This window comes from Lacerta agilis, chromosome 17, assembly GCF_009819535.1.
Source record: "Lacerta agilis isolate rLacAgi1 chromosome 17, rLacAgi1.pri, whole genome shotgun sequence".
Lineage (NCBI taxonomy): Eukaryota > Metazoa > Chordata > Lepidosauria > Squamata > Lacertidae > Lacerta > Lacerta agilis.
In genome coordinates, this window is record NC_046328.1 from 32538977 (window position 1) to 32555572 (window position 16596).

At 47.8% G+C, this 16596-nt stretch overlaps 1 protein-coding gene across 1 annotated transcript in view; it reads left to right on the forward strand.

The window, feature by feature from the left end:
* The window catches only part of CRTC2 (CREB regulated transcription coactivator 2), a 33127-nt gene that overhangs the window by 7363 nt on the left and 9168 nt on the right, over positions 1–16596 (forward strand). The window contains exons 2-9 of the mRNA XM_033174651.1: positions 6273–6374; positions 8680–8796; positions 9035–9096; positions 11208–11276; positions 13984–14087; positions 14436–14465; positions 15817–15899; positions 16090–16139. Coding sequence (XP_033030542.1) covers positions 6273–6374; positions 8680–8796; positions 9035–9096; positions 11208–11276; positions 13984–14087; positions 14436–14465; positions 15817–15899; positions 16090–16139 — 617 coding nt within the window. The remainder of the gene's footprint in view (positions 1–6272; positions 6375–8679; positions 8797–9034; positions 9097–11207; positions 11277–13983; positions 14088–14435; positions 14466–15816; positions 15900–16089; positions 16140–16596) is intronic.

Here is a 16596-nt window from a genome sequence, read left to right on the forward strand (position 1 = left end):
CGTCCAACTTGATGATTCGATTATAAACGTAAAGCTGGGTTGGAACAAGGGTTCACCGGGCTTAGCATGAAAGTACTGGCGAGCCCCTGTGTGGTGTCTCTCTGCCATCTGCTCACTCCAAGGTATACTGCTCCTGGTCCTTGGGGTTCCATTTAGCTACTAGCTGCCCCTCTTTCCTCCATTATATTGTCCATCCCATTTTCTTCTAATGAGAGGGAGGTTTGGAGAGTGGAAACGGGGGGGGGGGTCTCTTCAGTTTTGGCACACTTTTCCCAGTGTGATTCACTGTGGCACCATCATTACCACTTATTTCAGCCCCAGGCAGAAATACCTCTTTTCTTCCAGGCATTTTGATTTGTGATTGTTTTGCGTCTGCCATGTAGTTTACTTCATGGCTTCTCTCGCAAACCCCCCAATCTTTCAGTGTGGCTTTTGCCAGGGGTGGGGAAAACCCTGGCCCTCTGGATGTGACTGCACTACAACTCCCAGCATCCCTGGCTGTTGGGCCATGCTGGCTGCTGGGAGTTATAGTCCAGCAACATCTGGAGCGCCACCCCTCTTAGCTTCTTAAAAACCTGGAAGCCTCCTGAAGAACTCTGCATGGCGAGTAATAATAAATAAGAAAGAGCACCAGTTAAATCTCCTTTCTTCCAATGGATTCCATTCCTTTCTTTGTTACGGCCTGAGATTTATACCATGGCTTGCCCTACAAGTGGTAAACGATCTGTGTGTCCTTCTGATGTTCCTTTCCCACCTCCACAACCCCAAAATCAAACTCTGTGCTTAACCTAAATCATGCAGATTGAGGGCGCCTTTGCATAGGATTCGTCAACTTTCTGTAGACCAGGGGTCTCCAAACTAAGGTCCGCGGGCCTGCTGCCGCCACCCACTCGTACTGGTGCTGCGCTGCGTGGCTGCCCACTTCCGGGTCGGAGGAGCACTGGAAATAGCTTGTGTGCATGTGCAAGCGTTATTTCCGGTGCACATCCGGATCAGAGGAGGCCCCGTGCACATGTGCACAAGCTATTTCCGGTGCTCCTCTGACCCGGAAGTGTGATGGAAATAGCGTGTGCGCACGCGTATGGGCGCACGCTCCTCTGGCCCGCCGCACGATTGGCGCTGGAGATACCGGCCCGAGGTGTGGTAAGTTTGCTGACCCCTGCTGTAGACCATAGGTAGGCAAACTAAGGCCCGGGGGCCAGATCTGGCCCAATCGCCTTTTAAATACGGCCCATGGATGGTTCAGGAATGAGCGTGTTTTTACATGAGTAGAACGTGTGCTTTTATTTAAAATGCATCTCTGGGTTATTTGTGGGGCCTGTCTGATGTTTTTACATGAGTGGAACATGTGCTTTTATTTAAAATGCATCTCTGGGTTATTTGTGGGGCATAGGAATTTGTTCACCCCCCAAAAAAAATATAGTCCGTCCCCCCACAAGGTCTGAGGGACAGTGGACCGGCCCCCTGCTGAAAATGTTTGCTGACCCCTGCTGTAGACCGTCCTGCAAGCACTCTGGGCTGTCTGGGCGATGGAATGTGATGGTGAAAGTTGGGAAATGTTCAGGGGACAGTTAGATGGTCAACATGATAAGTTTGGAGAAGGAGGAGAAGAGGCAGGAACTAGTCACTCCTTGCTCTCAGAAGGCTCCCTCTGCTATCTTATAAAGCCCGTGTCCTCCATGTATTGACTGAGTGGTAAGCAGGACCAGAGGCAAAAGTGGGCAGCCATGTTGATGATAATGGTCTAGTTTCTAGGACACATCCCAGCCAGGCCAAACTCAAGGGGGGTGTGAAGCAGGGCTGGTGATGAGGGGTGTGGCCTGGGGAGAGTCCTGAGGACCAGAGAGAGAGGTGTGGAAGGCCGCATGAGAAGAGCCTGCCGGATCAGATCAACAGCCCATCTAGTCCAGCATCCTGTTCTTACCAGTGTTAGAAACTCAGATCTATAAGCTATTTGCCAAATGGCAGCTTAAACCTGGGTTACAATCACCGCAACAGAATGTCCAGTCACAATTTTTTACAAGATTTTTTAACAATTCAGTCGCACATTCTAGCAATTACTGTACAGGTGAAACTCGAAAAATTAGAATATCGTGTAAAGGTTCATTTCTTTCAGTAATTCAACTTAAAAGGTGAAGCTAATATATGAGATAGACTCATGACATGCAAAGCGAGATATGTCAAACCTTTGTTTGTTATATTTGTGACGATTATGGAGTACAGCTGGTGATAAACCCAAATTAGCAATTTCAACTTTGGGGTTTTCATCAGCTGTACGCCATAATCATCACAATTATAACAAGCAAAGGCTTGACGTATCTCACTTTGCATGTCATGAGTCTATCTCATATATTAAACTCTAGTAGCTAATGAAATCAATTGCTTATATAAATGGACTTTTCCATGATATTCTAATTTTTCGAGTTTCACCTGTAATTCCCCCCCCCATTGAACAAATACACAATCCACATCGGTGACACATTTTTAATGCCACATTTTTAATCGCAGCTGTCAGTTGGAAACTACAAATGTAAACGGGGCGATCTTACTTTGAATTCAACCAAGGAATGAATCTGTGGTAGCCGAAATCACAATACGTACTTATCTCACTCTCTCGCACAGCACAGGGTGGCAATTTTACTCTTGAGTCGTCAGCCAGCTGGCTTGCACGGCAGCAATTTTACTCTTGCGCTGCAGCGCACAGCCAGGCGGTGGAGGTGTCAGTCGCAGTACCTGCAGCATAGCAAGACATTTCAAATTGGTTGCAAGTAGACCGTTCCCAGTCACAAAACGCGCCTGGCGACCAGGGAATTTTGAACACTGGTTCTTAACAGTAGCCAGACACCTTATCCCGGGGGGGGGAGGTCACAAGCAGGACCCAGGCGCAAGAGCAGCTCTCCCTTCTTGGGGTTTCCAGCAAGTGGTTTCAACACACCCACCACCATGGAACTTACAGGTGAAACTCGAAAAATTAGAATATCGTGGAAAAGTCCATTTATGTAAGCAATTGTTTTCATTAGCTACTGGAGTTTAATATATGAGATAGACTCATGGCATGCAAAGTGAGATAGGTCAAGCCTTATAACAAATAAAGGCTTGACATATCTCTCTTTGCATGTCATGAGTCTATCTCATATATTAGTTTCACTGTTTAATTTGAATTACTGAAAGAAATGAACCTTTCCACGATATTCTCATTTTTCGAGTTTCACCCGTACTTGACTCTTGCCCGGCTATCCGAAGGGAAGTTGGAGAGATTTCTCTCCCCCACCCTCTCCTATTACTAGAATTTTTAGAGCGGAGGTTTGGGGGGAGACCTCAACGCACCACAACAAGACTGCAGTTGCAAGATTAGAGGGCTTTAAGGAAGGGATCGAAACATCTGCAGGCTTCAAACTATTGCCCTGGCTGCCCACATTTTACCGGGCCAAGCTGAAGGTGCTTGTATTGCAGGGCCACAGCGAGAACAGGATGTTGGACTCGATGGGCCCTTGGTCTCTTCCAGTAGGGTTCCTCCTAGCTTCTTATGTGTGTGTTATCGAGGGGTGATGATGGGCAGCTTAGACGAGGCCCCCAAGGCCCGGTTCTAGTGCAGGGAGGGGCTTTCTTCTCTGGGGAAGTTGTGGCATCTACTGTCTTTATGAAGTTCATTTTTGTCACCCGTTTGAAATCAATTCATTTATTTTTACTTCGCTTATAAAATTTTACGCTGGTTAATTGTTTAAAAAAGAAAACCCTAAAAGTGGTTTACAGAAAGAATAAAACTATAAGTAAAGACAGTAGTTAAACACTTCATAAAGACAGTAGTTTAAATTGGGAACACTTCATAAAGACAGTAGTTTAAACACAGCTGTTTAAAACATTTTTAAAAAATTAAGATCAGCGATAAGCGAAAAGCAGATTGAAACACGTGAATGTTTGACGTAGAACGTTCCGATCTCTATCTTCCTATGTGCATAAAAACACAAGGCTGTCATCGCACAGGCCTCATTGGAGGATCTGTAGTATCGCATCACGATCCTGGAATTGCATGAAGTCAGAGCTCATCTCTCCCACTGGAGCAGGGGTCAGCAAACTTTTTCAGCAGGGGGCCGGTCCACTGCCCCTCAGACCTTGTGGGGGGACGGACTGTATTTTGGAGGGGGGGGGAAATTAACGAATTCCTATTCCCCACAAATAACCCAGAGATGCATTATAAATAAAAGCACACATTCTACTCATATAAAAACATGCTGATTCCTGGACCGTCCGTGGGCCGGATTGAGAAGGCGATTGTGCCTACCCATGCACTGGAGGATGTGTAATGCCTCCTCATGGGGGCTTCCGGTTTGGTGCCGGATAATGGCGGAGTGGAGCTGAATCAGCTCCAGTCCCCGGGGGGTTTTAGGGGACTCCTTGTCTGCGCCAAGGGCCCCTTAAAGCCACGGGAAGAGCGTCCCGTGGACCGCGGCCTCGTGGGTCCCAGACGTGCCGTCTCTGCTCTTGATTGACCCTCGTAAGGGGGGGAAATCAAGCGAGCGGAGCTCCGACACGGGACTGGAGAGGCGGATGCACCCCCCCAGGAGATCAAAGCAGCGATTCTGCCAGACCTGAGCACCAAGCTTTTCCTGCTAACTTCAAAGAAAAAAGAAGAACCCCGGCTGCTGTAAGTACGGGACTAATTGGATTTACATTTGAATAATTGGCAACCGGGAGGGATGTTAAAAGGAAGCCCGTTCCTCTCCTTTGTTGTGCAGAGGAGGTAATTAAGCTTCAAGCGGCTGCAGCTGCATCACTAGACACAATGTTGCTACGAAGCACTTTGACAGAGAAGATGGATTAAATCCCAATTTGAGGGATTGAAGATTTTGGAAATATCTCTTCTGTGGCTTTTGGAATTATTTTTGGCACCCTGTCTCAGGGAAAATGGCGCTGGAAAACTAATACGCAAGATGGAAAATTACTGACATTTGACACCCTTTGTTTTCTCCAACCATGCTTGCTTTCGCTTTTAAACTGATTCTAGATCCGGGTATTACCCAGGAACAAAGAACAATCCTTCTGCAATTGGAGTTTGTGAATCGGAAAATGGACTGGTTAGGACGTAATTTCAAAGAAATTTGTTGTGGAGCAGGAGAGACCAGCCAGATCTGGGAGAATTTTGATAACTTGGAAGCAGACTTCTCCAGGGAACTGGGGGAGGTGCTGGAGAAATGGGACGAATTGATTCAGCAACCCCAGGTAAATGGACGGCCCTGGTGTAGTGAGAGACACAGGGCTGATGTTTTGACTGGAGCTACGAGATTCAGTCTCTGGAGTGGGAGTCCAGAGATGAAGGTGAGAAGATTTTTGAAGGCACAAGTGGAAGGAAATCAAAATTGCGAAATGGAGTTGCTGGGAGAGGAGAGCTGGTGCCTCTTGAGGCGCCCAAGGAGGAGATTTATAAATTATAAGATGATACTGAACAAGGACAACAGAGGGGAATGTAAAGATGAATGGTGGGGGGGCATGGGAGAGAGCAGAAAAATGGTGAGAAGGGGAATAGGGTAAAAATGATAAAAATTGAATTAGGATGGATTTATGGTACCCTGAAGATAGTGTGTTAAGATTTTAGGATTTTGATGTTAAGTTTTAAGATTTTGATGTTATGATTTTGGGAATTTTGAATTAGTGAAGAGATATGTAACTGACTAATAGCAGCAGCTTAAGTGAAAAGAAGTATAAGATTGATTTAAGAATTATTTCATGATACTATAAGATGTTAAGTTTTTATGATAGTATAAAAGGTTGGATAATGAATTGTAATGTTAAAAATGGATGTTACCAAAGTATATTAGTATTGAAGGCAGAGGAGGGAAAGCGGGGGAGGTCCCTTTAGAAGATCAGAAATTAGATTTTGTTAAGTAGTAAGAGATGGATTGGTGTTCCAGTTTAGGTATGTATTGGTTTTGGTTTTGTTTTAATTGTTTTCTTTGTCGATTGTGTTTATGTAATGTGTTTTTTATTGTGTTAATGTTGGTGTTTATGTTATGTTATGTTTTTTTCTTGTTTTATTGGAAAATAATAAAAATCTTATAAAAAAAAAAGTGTAATGCCTCCTCATGGGGGGGGGAATAGCAGGGGGTTGGCGAGTGCAGCGAGCGAGTGTGCATCCCCATGTGTATTTATTATATTTGTCTATCTATCTATTTATTGATTAAGTGGTATATAAACCTTGCTGAATAGGAATAAATAAATAAATGTTCTGTCACTGAAATGGCTTTCCCCCCCTTTTTCTTGAATCACCGATTTAGCTCCAGGCCCAGAAGCTGCGTTTGGCGCATAGCCGAGGCCCGTACTATGGCGGCTCTTTACCCAACGTCAACCAGATTGGGAGCGGCACCTCTGAGTTTCAGGTAACTGGGGACCCAGGCCTTGCAAAGGGCCTGGGCTGCTCTTCCTCTGGCAGAGGCTTCTTTCCTGAATTTGGTTCTATTTCCACAATGTGACTGAGCTTTAGATAAACGAGGGCAGAATTGGGTTTGTCTGTCCTCCCCCACCCCACCCCTGAAAGCTCTCCTGTGCTCTTGAATAGGCCAGTTGGAAACCTAACAGGTGATGTTTTCCCCATCTCTGAGCTGGACCTGTTGAATTAGCGGCTCAGGCAGTTGCACTACACAACCCCGCTGTGAAGTGGATCTGATTTTTCTATGGTGTCCCCAGCAGAAGTGGGGTGGTGGTGGTAAAAGAAGGCTTTTTTGGGGGGGGTTGATTAACCCTGAGTCTGTGTGTGAACGTGATTTCCCCCGCCCTCCAGGCTATAGGGAACAGTCTCTAGCTTTGGATCAGGACTGAGGTGGGTGGGGGTTGGGAAATATTTGAAATTCCGAAGCACTAGCATTTAATTTTCGACATGCCAGCCCTCTTAAGAGCAGGCTGATAAACATCGTAAATCGGAAAAAGGGTTGGCTTGTGCCTAGTTGTGTGGGTGTGTAGGGTTTTCCCCTGATGAGTCCCTCTTGAATGGTTGGGCCACCCACTGTTGCATGTGTGTGGTATAGTATTGTTCTCACTTACCTGTTCCCTCTGTCTAGGAGGACGCTCTACGCTCCAGAAAACAGGGGTGTTAAATGGGAGGTGCTATTATGGGCTGGGGCGTATGACTGAATATATTCCAATTTTAAAAAGAAAAATGATTTATACCCCGGCCAGGACCGGGCTCAGGGCGGCTAACATCAAAATATATAATACGTTAAAAACAAAGTCAAACAAACAATTAAAATGCAGCTTAAAATCAAGATTAAGATCAAAATGAAAATCAGATGGCAACCTACAAATTATAACTATGGGGGTTGGGGACATTAAGTGATATTACATCTTGTAATGCTGATGTCAGGGAAAGAGGGACTACTCGGGAGGAGCAGGGAGAGAGAGAGGAGCATCCTCCCCCCCCCCCATTTCAGGTTATAAGGGGTAAGAAAATTGAGGACACTATAATCCAAATCTGCTTAAAAGCTTGAGATGGGGACCATCGACGTTTCTGTATACTATTAACAAATGTCACAAAATTATACCATGCTGATATATGGATAGATAAAAGATATAGATGGATTTTTGGCCTCTTCATTTGAACGCCCGTTTTTGAAGTAGTGCAGTGCAGGGGTGCCAACTTGAATTAAATATCGGGGGACAGGTAAGTCCCGCCCCACATAATCAATCGCACGATGCGGCACATGCACACTATTTGAACTGCAACCCATGTCAACTTTTTTTGGGGTGGAGCAGCCCCTCAAATATTTTATGGGGGGGCAAAGACCCCTTGGCCCCTAGGAATTGGCTCCTATGATGATGATGATGATGATGATAATTAATAATATAAATATAAATAATAATTTTTTATTTATACCCCGCCCTTCCCAGCCAAAAACCGGGCTCAGGGCGGCTAACACTAATTAAAATCACAGCAAAAATATAAACACAATCAATTTAAAACAACAGATTAAAATACAAATTTAAAAATTCAATATTAAAACTGCAGTCTCATTTTCAAATAACCCACCAATAAAAGAATGAAGCATAAATATCAAACAGAAACCAACCCAAAGGCCAGGTGGAACAGCTCCGTCTTGCAGGCCCTGTGGAAAGATGCCAAATCCCGCAGGGCCCTGGTCTCTTGCGATAGACTGTTCCACCAAGTTGGGGCCAATACTGAGAAGGCCCTGGCCCTAGTTGAGGCCAACCTAGCATCTTTGTTGCTCGGGACCTTCAAAAGATTATTATTTGAGGACCTTAAGGTCCTACACGGGACATACCAGGAGAGGCGGGCCCTTAGGTAGTGTCCCATACCTGTGTTTCCCCATTTCTCCTCTGGAGATCCTGATTCTGAAACCCCTTGGATGGCTTGAAAAGAGGATTGGACCAATTCACCGAGCAGAGAGAGAGAGAGAGAGAGAGAGAGAGAGAGAGAGCTGTCGATGGCTGCTAGCCATGGTGGCTGTTCTCTGCCTCCGCTGCTGGAGGCAGCATCGCTTCTGAATCCCAACTGCTGGAAGCCACAGGAGGGGGAGAGATGCGGCCATGCTCAGGTCTTGTTCCCCACAGGTATCCGGTCGGCCACCGCGAGGACAGGTCGCTGGACTAGGTGGGATCCAGCAGCCAGGCTCCTCTTACGTTTTCCTTTAACTCTGCTTCCCCGCCCCCCCCCTTCTTGTTTCCGTCCAGGGTCCCCTCCATTCGCCGCTGGACTCTGCCCGCAGCACGCGGCACCACGGCTTGGTGGAACGGGTGCAGCGGGATCCCCGGAGGATGATGTCTCCGCTCCGCCGCTACATGCGCCAGATATCCTTTTGGCCTCCCACGTCCTCCCCTACACCGCAGGTGTCCCCCTCCCCACCCCGACTTTCCCTGCTTTGATTCATCTCAGCACTGGGGATTAAAGAGCATGAACGGAAATCGAACCAATCAATCAATCAATCAATCACTGCTCCACTCCCATCTGTGGAGTCTTGCCCTAATGGCAGCAAACTCCCTCCCCTCCGAATCTCTGAGCCGACATCTTCCTTAACCTCCTGCTCACATCGACAGCTCCCCCTACAGCCCTGCCTACGTTTCGCCACCGGCCGAACCCAGCTGGAGGAGGTAAAGCTCGTGCTGTCTTCTTGAGTCAGGTTTGAAGTGGCGTTTCCCACCTGCCCCCACTTCGGAAACCTCCATCTCGCTGCCTTTTTTTCTCGGCCAGATGCTGTCGGACTCTGGCCCGTATCTGCCCCAGTCAGCATGGCCAGTGGGCAAGGGTGATGGGAACTGTAGTTTACAACCCCCAGAGGGGTTGTAGTCCGTAACTCCTAGCCTTAAGCTCCCTTATAGATCACAGCATCTCCTTGCATGGAAGAGGAGAGGCACAGCTAATATTGGGGGTGGGGGTGGGGTTTAGAGGGAAGTAGCCAAAGTGATGTCCTCTGGGTGTTGTCAGATTCTCAGCTCCCATCATCCCCTGCAGCCAACATGGCAAACGAGCTCCTGCCTAGCGGATGCCCCAAACAATCAGGGATCACACATTAAATGCAGGGATGGGGAGCCAGATGTTGTTTGACTCCAGTGCCCATGATCTTCAGCCAGCATGGCCAATGATCAGGCATGCTGGGAGTTCTAGTCCAGCAACCTCTGGAAGGCTACTTGGTTCCTCCACTCCTGACGTAGCAGTTGGCATTGATAGCAAGGGAGATTTGGGGTCAATTCTCAGAGCTCATTGGGTGCCCCCTTGTGCAAGTCACTCTCCTGCTCAGCTTGACCTACTGGAGACGGCAGGTGTGGGGGTACCATTCTGTATGACCTCCCCTGCTAAAAAGGGTGGTGTCCAGTGTTAGGCCTACTCGCAGTAGATTTGCTGAAATTAATGCTCATGTGTAACTTAGGCTCATTAATTTCAAAGGGCTACTCTGAGCAGAATATGGCCGTATTCACCCCAAACATTTATAAAGTGCTTTGATACTGCTTCAAGCAGTCACAGCTTCCCGCAAAGAGTTCTGGGAGCTGTAGTTTGTTCAGGGTGCTGAGAGTTGTTAGGAGACCTCATTCCCCTCCCAGAGCTACATCCCCAGAGTTACCTGGGAAGAGGGAATGGTTGTTTAACTACTATGGGGGTTGTAGCTCTGGGAGGGGAAACAGGGGTCTGAAGTAACAGCACCCTGTACACACTACAGCTCCCAGAATTCTTTGTTGACTGTTTAAAGCAGTGCTATAGTGCTTTAAATGTCTGGTGCGAATGTGGCCTTTGTTGGACAGGATCCCAAACCATCACAAGTTCAGCTAACTATAGCAGGCTTGTTTCCAACCTGCAGAAACGTATTTATATTTTTAAGGAGGGGAACATGCGGTCTGAAGTGGTGCAGATCGTTCTTTTCTCGCCTCAGAATTTCTCCGCCTCATTCTGCTGCCTCGGTAGAATGGCCCCCCCTTTTTTTTGCCTAAGACAGGAAGGGACTTTCAAAATCTCTTTCCTCCTCTAACGTTGTCCCTGTAGCAGGAGGCCGTGTCAAATGTCATACGGCTCTCTGAGAAAGCCTCACTTGGGAGAGCACCTCCCCCCCAGCCCCTCACCGCCTCGTCTCTTGGGCCTCTGAGCATGTGCAGGCTGCCTCCAAATGAAACTGAAACACTACTGGCCATGTCTCCTCCCCTCCTTTATGCAGGGAGGTTTGGTAGTAAATTTCACGTATTAAAAAACACACGCATACGTCTCCCAGTTTTCCTGGGGTGGGGGCGGAAGGGGGCAGTTCCCCCTGCCGTTCTGTTGGGTAAGCAGGAAGTAACGTTTGGGTATTAACGACGCCAAGGGACCCCCATTTTGGACGACCTGAGAGGACTCCTTGGCTTCTTTTTCTATTCAAGAGCATTATGGGTAATTAGAGCGAAGGAGAGGAATGTTTGGGATAGCCTTCCGCACAAAGCGATACGATCTTCCGTCAAACAGTCATGGCTCCCCTCAAGGAATTGTGGGAACCGTCATCAGTAATTGTTAGGAGACTTCCGCACGCCCCCCAACCGAGTGACAATTCCCAGAATTCCCTCTGAAGAGAAGATTGATCGCTCGACCGCTCTGGGAATTGTAGCTCTGGGAGGGGAATAGGGGGCCCTAAGACTCCCCACACCCCAGTACCCATCTTCCTTCTCCTCTATTTACTTCCCCCTGCCAAGTTTCTAGTCCCCTAGAAGTAATCCAGCTGCTTTTTCCCCACCCCGCCGTGAAGGACAATGCCCTGGGGGAACTTCCCGATGGAGAAAGGACACTTGTTCAGGCTGCCGGCAGCACTCAACAGGTGAGCCCCTTTTTGGATTCTGTGTTTCCTTCCCCCTTTTGATCCGCGCCAGGTTCTTGTTAACTGAGCTCTACGTGTGTGGTCTTATAGTACAGAAGGAAAAGAGGCATCATCTCTTGGGGGGGGGGGGCTTAGAGAGCAAATTTGTTAGGATATCTTCTGCTCCTGTAGCCATCGAAGAAGGTTAGTCTTAAGCCTTCCCTACAGACCCTCTCAGGTTCTGAGTTTGGCGGGGGGTGGGGTGTGCTGTTGTTAGGGCTCCTCTGACCTCAGTAGCTCAGGGTGGCGGGGGCCCAGGAGAAGGGCCTACTCTGTGGTGGCCCCTAAGCTGTGGAACTTGCTGCCGGCAGAGGTGCATCGGGCACCTTCATTATTCACCTTCCAAAGGTTGCAGAAGATACACCTCTTTCCCCCGGCTTTTGACCCTCGAGGCCTATATTTTTAGGACTCGTTTTTGTGCTCGCAAATGGCTTTTAGCTGTTTTTAACGTTGCGTTTTAATGGTGTAGGGCAGGTGATGATAGCAATAGAAATAATAATGAATCAGACCATTTATGTGTAGCTTGAGCCTTGCTCTTTGCAAAGCTTTAAAGTATTTTCATATCTGTGTTACAAAAAAACCCCATAAGCTATCCATTTATTACCCTGACTCTTTATTTCATCTTCTGCATCGTTGGTTTTTTTTTTTTTTCACCTGGGGGGTTTTTTAAATGCAAAATTTCCAGTTTTTATTTTGAAACAAACCTTTTTTTTCCAGTGCAAGGATTTTCCTGCCTGCACACATCCCTTATCTCACAGGGATAGCTTTTATTTTACCTCGCCCCCCCCACCCATGTTCCCCGTTTGTGTGAGAGATCGTCCTTTGCTGCTGCCATATATATATATATATATATTCCCGTTTTTGCTTCAGTAGACAAGGGAATAGCTTCTGGCTGGTTGCACGCAGCTCTGCTGGGCTCGGCCAACAATGCCCCCGTTGTTTTTCCCCGGGGAGGGACACGGATTCTTCCCCCGTGACGTCACCCCCTCCCTCGCCCTTCTCCCAGCCCCGGGTCCCAAAAGCACAGTTAAAAAAACTCTGGGAAGCTTGTGGAAGGGGGGAGCCTGGCAAGGCAGCGGCTGTTTTTCCCCTGCCCACGCCGCCTCCCCCTGCCAGCCGACGGACAGTCTCTGCCTTGTCTGGGTCTCTGAGTGCTTTCTTAATTGGCAATGGCTCTTCCTTCTCTCCCATCCCCACCCCCCTGGGTCTCTCCTGCATCTTTGCCCCCGATCTGGGTGCTAATGAGCAGCACGGAAGACGGAAAGCCCTCGAAAAGGCAGTGCGCAGGATAGGACATGGAGAAGAACTGGCCCCGCCGCAGACACATCCAGCCCCTCCTGCTAAATAAACACAGGGGTGCCCTCCCCACCCCACGGAGACCCCAGTGTGGATCACAGTTTTGCACAGGAGCTTCAGGGAAAAGAATTACGTGTGTGCGGCCCCAGCTTCTGATTTGATTTAATAGTTATATTCCGCTTTCCCAACGACAAAATGTGGAGCCCAAAGCGGCTCGCCACCAGCACGGCTGTGTTATAAAGCAACGAAAACGGCAAACACACTAGCGCGTAAATGAAGCAAACAGCAGCAAATTCGTCAGAACGACTAATGCCATTCAGTAAAGTCAAAGTTATTCAGAATTTCAGAAATATCATACCTGCACATTTGCTGACTTACTTCCAAAGGTCACAAAGATTTACAGCATAAAACCACAAAATGCATAACCCAATACCAGTAATAATAATACCCCTTCCCACTACTATACATTTTTAAAACCCTATGACACCACTTTGAGAAGTCATGTCTTCCCTCGCAAGGAATCCTGGGAAAACAGTTTGTTAAGTGTGCTGAGAGTTGTTAGGACGCTCCCCCTGGCGGTGTGTGGTTGTGGGTCAAAATCGAAGGAGTGGTTTGGTGTGTGTTGGGGAAGGTACAGCTATGAGTTTATCAAGCTTGCCTGTGTGCTAAGAACATCAGGCATTCCCCACCTGCTCCCTTGTTTCCACAGCAACCTTCTGCGTTGTTGTTCCAACTTTGGCAATCCTAAAGACTCCACGTGTCAAATTTTTATTGAACTTCAAAATCTTGACCTATAAATTCCAGGTTTCGAATTTGTTGCACATTTCTCTTTAAACTTTTGACTTCCTTCCTTTCCCTCTGTGCTGTTCTTAATCCTATCCCATTTACACTGGTCCTGAAAGACCTACATTGGCTCCCAGTACGTTTCCGAGCACAATTCAAAGTGTTGGTGGTGACCTTTAAAGCCCTAAACAGCCTCGGTCCAGTATACTTGAAGGAGCGTCTCCACCCCCATCACCCAGCCCGGACACTGAGGTCCAGCTCCAAGGGCCTTCTGGCGGTTCCCTCCCTGCAAGAAGTGAGGTTACAGGGAACCAGGCAGAGGGCCTTCTTGGTGGTGGCACCCGCCCTGTGGAACGCCCTCCCATCAGGTGTCAAGGAAGTAAACAACTGTCTTGACTTTTAGGAGGCATCTGAAGGCAGCCCTGTTTAGGGAAGCTTTTCATGTTTGATATCTTATTGTGTTTTTAATATTCTGTTGGGAGCTGCCCAGAATAAACAAACAAACAAACAAATAAATAAAGATGATGATGCGTTCTAATGTTTGTCTTCCTCCCCCCTTTTAATTCTCCCCTCCGCCCTTGCAAAGCAGAACAAATTCTGATTCCGCCCTGCACACGAGCGTGATGAATCCCAATCCTCAGGACACGTACCTGGGGCCCTCCCAGGGTGCCCCCCCTCCAAATCGCAAGAGCGGTGAGTGGCCCTTTTCCTCTGTGGGGGGGGGGAGGTTGCCTCTTCCCTCCCATCGAGGGGTGGGTGGGTCAGAGGAAAGGATGGGAATGGCTTTGGACGTCCCCAGATTTGTGCCGCCCAATCTACTTGATTTTTATTTAATTTTTTTTAATGTGCCAATTAGCAGACCAGCCAGGGAGATTCGGCTCCGTTCCCACTACACATTTAAAGCAATATGCTGCCCCTTTGAACAGTCATGGCTTCCCCCAGAGGATTCTGGGAGCTGTTGGTTTGTTAAGGGTGCTGGAAGTCTGGTTTAACTTGACACTGATCTTATTCTGCGCCCCCTTTCTCCCCTCCCTCCCCCAGGTTACTTGGATAACGACATGGATAGCAAAGGTAACCACTGACTCTTTTATTGTCTCCCCCCCCCCCCACTTTCCTTGCCTGGTGAATTTCTTAGGCCCCCATAATGCTATTTCAAGAAAGGGGAGTCCCTTGCCAGCAAGGCTGGCCCGTATGTTTGGGGTGCTGGGTTACCTATTCCCATGGTGATTAGGAAAAGGGTTTGTCTACCCCCCCTCCACAAGCAAGGGCACTGAAAACTCCCAGGCTGACTGGCGGTGTAGCAGTTAAGAATATGACCCGGAAGAGACCATAGTTCAAATTCTCAAAGCTTGCTGGGCTACCTCAGGTCAGTTGCTGTCTCTCGGCCTCAGCTACCTCACAGGGTTTTTGTGGTGATCAAGTGAGGAGAGGTGGGGGGTCAGAACCACGAACACCACCCTGAGCTCCCTGAAGGAAAAGGCGGGGTATAAATGCAAGGAATTATGAAATAAAATCACACATGGCTGCAACAGAGGGGCAGCCGCTGTGGAAAGTTTAAGGCGACTTGGGTGCCCTTGCCAAAAAAAGTGCGTCGGCGCTTCCCTAGAATCAACACTGTGCCTCCCCCCCTTTTTTATAAGAATTTTTTTAAAAAAATTAAAACAACAAACACAAAATGCAACAAAACAATGCATAACACTACAAAGCTACAAAAAATACAAAAATAACAAAATTAAACACAAAAATACAGAAATCTTAACAAACACTTATTAAACTATCCTTCTCATATTCCTCACATTGTTTTGGGACCTCCTCACATCCTCTCTTCTGCGTTCATTTCTAATCTTCTTTACCCCCCCCCCCCATTTTTTAACTGGCTCCGCCGTGACCGTTTCCTGACATTGAGACTATATCTCCTATCATGTTCTGGTGGTCTGTGTGCTCGATCAGGGCATGCTGGGAGACATGGTGTTGACCCAGCTGGGGAAGCGGCAGTTCCCTGCAGCCCTGCCTCTCAATGCCCCAGGGGCGTGGCTTCCCCGGCTCCACCCCCCCTCAGGGCGGCAGAAGGGGAGGAGCTGCAACTGGCCTGACCCGCTGTCATGTCTCCACCTGACCCCGAGGGATAGCTCAAGTCGGAAGAGCATGAGACTCTTAATCTCATGGGTTTGGGCCCCATATTGAGTTAAAGATTCCGGCATTTGCAGGGGATTGGACTGGATCAGGGTTTCCCAAAATTGGGTCGCAAACTGTTTCTGGACTACAATTCACATCATCCCTAGCTAGCACGACCAGTGGTCAGGGATGATGGGAGTTGTAGTCCCAAAACAGCTGGAGGGCCAAGTTTGGGAAACCCTGGGGCTAGGTGATCCCCGTGGTGATCCTTCCAATTCTACGATTCTGTGATATTCCTCTCTTCCAGTGTTTCCTTTCCATGTGCCTTCCATTGAGGAGAGTCTCCTGGACGACGGCAAGCAGTTGTTGAAGCCCTGGGACACCAAAAAAGTAGGTGAATTGTGCGTAGTTTGAGATTCCAATAAAGGCTGCAACCCCCCCCCCCCGACACTTATTTTATATGATTTGGCATTCCTTGATCACATAGGCAATGGAACCCCATGTGGCCAATGGGCCAGAAGTTCCCCATATCTGTATGTTGATTTTCAGTTGACTCCACCTTCCTCTTTCTCTCTCTCAGCTCTCCTCATCGTCTGCCCGTCCGAGGTCCTGCGAGGTGCCTGGGATCCAGTAAGTATCGGCGCAGATTTCCAACTTGGAAGCCCTTCTATCCTGGCTTGGTCCCCAAGTTCCAGCCTCAGCCAAAAGTCAGGCATTTAGTGTCACCAGTCCCATGCTAGGGAATGGCCTTCCAGCAGAGAGATGACAGGCAACCCTCGCCTTTGAGTCTCAGGCATCTCTTTCGAAGACCATTTTATTTATCCTTATAACAAAGTTTGTTTCTGGCCATTGCATACTGCCTATAATTTTGTGTTGTGGGAAATACATTAATATAGATCAATCTGTGTCTAACTTACCCTTTTAAATGATAGGTTGGGGATTTGCAGCAGGCTGGATATTTAGGCCTATAAAAATAATGATGGTGATCATGTAATTCTGTTCTTTCAGCAGGACAAATTGGTAGCACAGGATTTGCTGCTGCAGAATACAGGTGGCAGGGGAAACTGTTTTTTAAATGAATATTACC